At 44.6% G+C, this 4,065-nt stretch overlaps 1 protein-coding gene across 1 annotated transcript in view; it reads right to left on the bottom strand.

Annotated features, from left to right (window-relative positions):
• Nucleotides 1-3,012, bottom strand: part of Prps1 (phosphoribosyl pyrophosphate synthetase 1) — a 23,824-nt gene extending 20,812 nt beyond the window's left edge. The window contains exon 1 of the mRNA XM_013025895.1: nucleotides 2,754-3,012. Coding sequence (XP_012881349.1) covers nucleotides 2,754-2,875 — 122 coding nt within the window. The 5' untranslated portion in view covers nucleotides 2,876-3,012. The remainder of the gene's footprint in view (nucleotides 1-2,753) is intronic.
• Nucleotides 3,013-4,065: the final 1,053 nt, after the last annotated feature.

The raw sequence follows: 4,065 nt of genomic DNA, 5'->3' as shown, positions 1-4,065 counted from the left end.
AAGAGCTGAGGGACAGCGCCCAGGCCCAGAGTTCAAGCCCCACGACCGACAAAAAAAAAAATCACATTCAGATTCTCATTTCAGCACTTTATTTTTTTGAGGAAGCATCTGTTTGCTTCCTAGTCTGGCCTAAACCTCAAGATCCTCCCTAAATCAGCTTCAGAAGTACTAGGTCCAGCATCTTCTAATACATCTATATGTATGAGTACATATACAATGAATTTCCTGGGTTAATGTTTATTTCTTAAATAACTACAGCCAAGTAGGATCATGACTTCGGAAGATCAGCTACTCAAACCAGAGGTTCTGCTAAATTAAGTCAACAGCAAAAATGTTTCACTTAGGATGGGCTCTGCAACTCCCTATCTGATGAATCACCCATTCACTGAGTACCATGATGTGCTTTATGACTTTTCAGATTTGATGAGTTACAGGGATAGACAGTAAAATTCCTGCAGCTTAGAAAAAAGAGTGTGTGTGTGATGGTCCTAAGACTTGAAATCAAGGCCTGTGAGCCGTAAGGCTAGCAGTCTACCACTTGAGCCACAGCTCCAGCTCTTGTTTTTGGTGGTTAATTTTTTTTTATTTTGGTTGGTCATGGGGCTTGAACTCTGGGCTTGGGCGCTGTCCCAAGTGCTCTACGGCTTGAGCCACAGCACCACTTCCGGTTTTTGAGTGGTTTATTGGAGGTAAGAGTCTCACAGACTTTCCTGCCGGGGCTGGCTTTGAACTGAGATCCTCAGATCTCAGCCTCCTGAGTAGCTAGGATTACAGGCATGAGCCACGGGCGCCCAGCTAGGAGATGAGAATTTTAGAAATATTCTTGCCCAAGCTGCATTCGAACTGTGACTCTCAGACCTCAGCCTCCTGAGTAGGTTAGGATTAAAAGCATGAACCATAGGCACAGGGCTGGAAATGTAGGTTTTATGTAGTTTTATATAGATTTAGAACATCTATAAAACCAAATAGCTACTTAAGCTAGAAACAAGCAAATTAACCGCTTGGCAATTATACATGTTCGGATTAATTAAAATCAATCGAGAATATTAAGTTGTTTTCCAAAAATATAGCGTCAGGTTTTGTCTGGTATGTAGCACTACAGAGGGCAGAAGGATTAACACATGGAGAAAATAGTCTTCATATTTTCCCTGAAACCATTGGAAAAGGATTTAACAACCACAGGAGCCAAAGAAACCTTGGAAAGAAAATACTGTTCTTAGATTTTTCATCCTTTTAGAACAGTGAGCCAAATAAACTTTTATTGCTTATAAAAAACAAACCAACCATTCTTGTCCCCTAGATATGCTGCCACTCAAAGTCTAGTCCCATTTCTTCTTTATTAAGATCCAGGGAAGCATAATGGTGTGGTCAAAGTTCTAACAGCAGCATGCAAGCCTGTTAGGCTAAGGGATTGCCTGGTTACAGATGTTATCAGTGTTTGCACCATCATTTACATCACAATCAGCAGCTCACTATTCCTGAAGGATATCCATTACAGATGAATACTTCTATAGACCCTTAAAAACCATAAGGAAATCAGCTTAAAAAAAAAGAGCAAAAAATATTTCTAAAAATGTTTGAAGTAATTTTACCTAACTGAACTGAACATTAAGCAAAAAATTCTCTAACTGATTAATACTGGGTTGTGGTTTGATTTGATCAATCAGGTACGAACAAAACACAAAGTACATCTATCAGAAGCAGAATAGTCCAGTTTTAGCAGAAAGGTGCCTGGGAACAAACAAGGTAATGAAGTAATCTCTCAGATATTGAAATGAGAGGATGGATATGGGGAGGGGGAGCAAATGGCAAAGCTCTGAATAAAAGTTAAATTACAACGCACTGTTCCATAAGAACCTGTCGTTATTTTTAACATTCAGATATAAGGGTTCTCTCGCAAAGTCTCCCCCCCTCAATTGGATAAAATAATGTTCCTGAAAACGTGCTGATGTGGTACTGTAGCAGTATCTACATTGGAGAAGGCCAAGGGGTCTATTTCTTAACTGAGGTTCCCTAAGTGTTTCAGTATGAGTCGAGATGGAATGCAGATTATCAAGGAAGGGTGCAGTTAGTGCACCAGTTTATTATCCGATTAACTAGACTTAAGGATGGATTGGATTATACGGTAGATGATTCTAAAAATGTGAATAACCAATATTTGTCAATCTAAGGGACGTCATCGGTACTATTTTCTGCCCTTCAGTACCAATCCTTAGTTTCCGTCAATACCAAGCCCGACTGATACGATTTCGAATTGGCAAACTGCTTCTCAAACTTCTAGAAAAGACTATCGGGGTAAGAACGCAGTAGGCTCCCGAAGTATACTGTCTATGAGTGGAAGCGAACTCAGTCTCGTGGGTGGCGATTCAACCGGGAAGCGGCAAGCCACGTGTCCCCAGGCTGAGGCTAAGCCTGTCTTCCCTCCTCTCCCCTGGCTCACGGCAGCCACCATCCCCGCATTGGGTGTCTCCCCATTTGCCTTCAAATCTAACAGCTTAACCTCAAAACTCCATCTTGACACCACCCCGCCCACCGCACCCTGAAAACGAACGTGACCCCCACCCCCACCCCCGGCGAAAGATAAAATAACGGAAACGGCGCGCCGAGCGCTCACGCTAGGGGTTACCGCTGTTAGCCCCTGCCCGAGTTCCCCGGAACTCACACGGCTGCTCCACGCCCCAGTCCCCATGTATACCGCAGCCCCCGCGGCTGGGGCAGGTGAGGTCTGATGGGGATCTAAATTTCGTCCTTACCATGTCTCCTGATTGCTGAATTTCTTAGTCACCACCTTGCCTAGCTCCAGGCCCAGGCGGTCAGCAATTTTCTGAGATAAGTCTTGGTGGGAGCTACCGCTGAAGATTTTTATATTCGGCATCTTGGACAGGTATCCTAGGCGTTCTTCCCTCAGAGGCCACGGATGCTGCTGAAACCAGAAGTGAGGTCTGCACAGACACTTAATACTAGCAGCCTCGCGGTGCTACTCCGCCATCTTGCATTCCCGCCCTGCGCGCGCCTCTAAATTACCCAGCGCTGTAGGGCGGGACCAATTGGGAAGTCCACACCCTACCAGCTCTGATTAGCGGAGTAGGGGGTGGGGGCGGAGTCTCTGTGGTTTCGCCTCTCTTCAGTTAGCACTGGTATTAGCCGGAGGCTACAGCGGGGATGAGGTTTAGAAATAGTCCCGCCTCCCGTTGCTTGGCAGTTGGGAGAGGGAGCTAAAAGAACTGAGATGTTTCACAGGGAATGAAAAGATGTGGGTGGGGAGAGGATGGCGAAGCATTGGGACAGATCTTTCCTACACTTTCCTCTTCTTCTTTCTCTTCTTCAGCACAAAAAACTAAATTTGGCTATGATTTACTCTTTCTGGGTTTTAGGGTGTGTTTTAGATTGTTTTTTCTTTTAAGATGGCTTATTTGCCTCAAACTGGGCATCCTGTCCTGCTAGTGGGATTAAGGACCTGTGCACCATGCTGGGTTTCTGCCTTGGGGTTGCCTTCCCGAAAACTTGTTTCCTTCGGTTGGATGTATGGCTAACTGGTAAAGCGCTTTGTAGAACTTCAAGTTGTCATATATGCTGTAGAGAAAAGGCAGGTAAGGATGAGCAATACTATTTCTTTAAAGAACTGAAGAGGAAAAATAAAAGAGCTATATTAACATTAGGAACAAGCTGAGGAAACACCAAGGGTTTGAATAGTGAAAGGCAGCAATATCTAACTTAATTGTGGTGTAGGAAGGAGATGGGTGTGTCCATAGTAAATATGCGTGCAGTAGTGGTGGAGTTACTTACAAATGAAACTATGAGGATTAAGGCTTCAACCCAAGACTAACTAAGGTGTGGACCAGGCAGGACTTTGAAGACTATTTTAGGAATTTATTGCAATATTGGAGATTAAGCCTTGAGCCTCCTCCTGCCGGACAAGCACTCTGCTATTTGGGCTACACCCTGTCCTTCAATTTCTATTTGTTTATTATTTCCTCCTCCTCCTCCACCGCTGCTGCTGCAGCTTCTTCTTCCTCCCTCCTCCTCCTCCTCCCCCTCCTCCTCCTCCTCCTCCTCCTCCTCCTC

Source organism: Dipodomys ordii, unplaced genomic scaffold (genome assembly GCF_000151885.1).
Source record: "Dipodomys ordii isolate 6190 unplaced genomic scaffold, Dord_2.0 Scaffold88, whole genome shotgun sequence".
NCBI lineage: Eukaryota > Metazoa > Chordata > Mammalia > Rodentia > Heteromyidae > Dipodomys > Dipodomys ordii.
The sequence above is the reverse complement of the archived record's forward strand: the minus strand, read 5'-3'. Positions and strand labels throughout refer to the sequence as shown.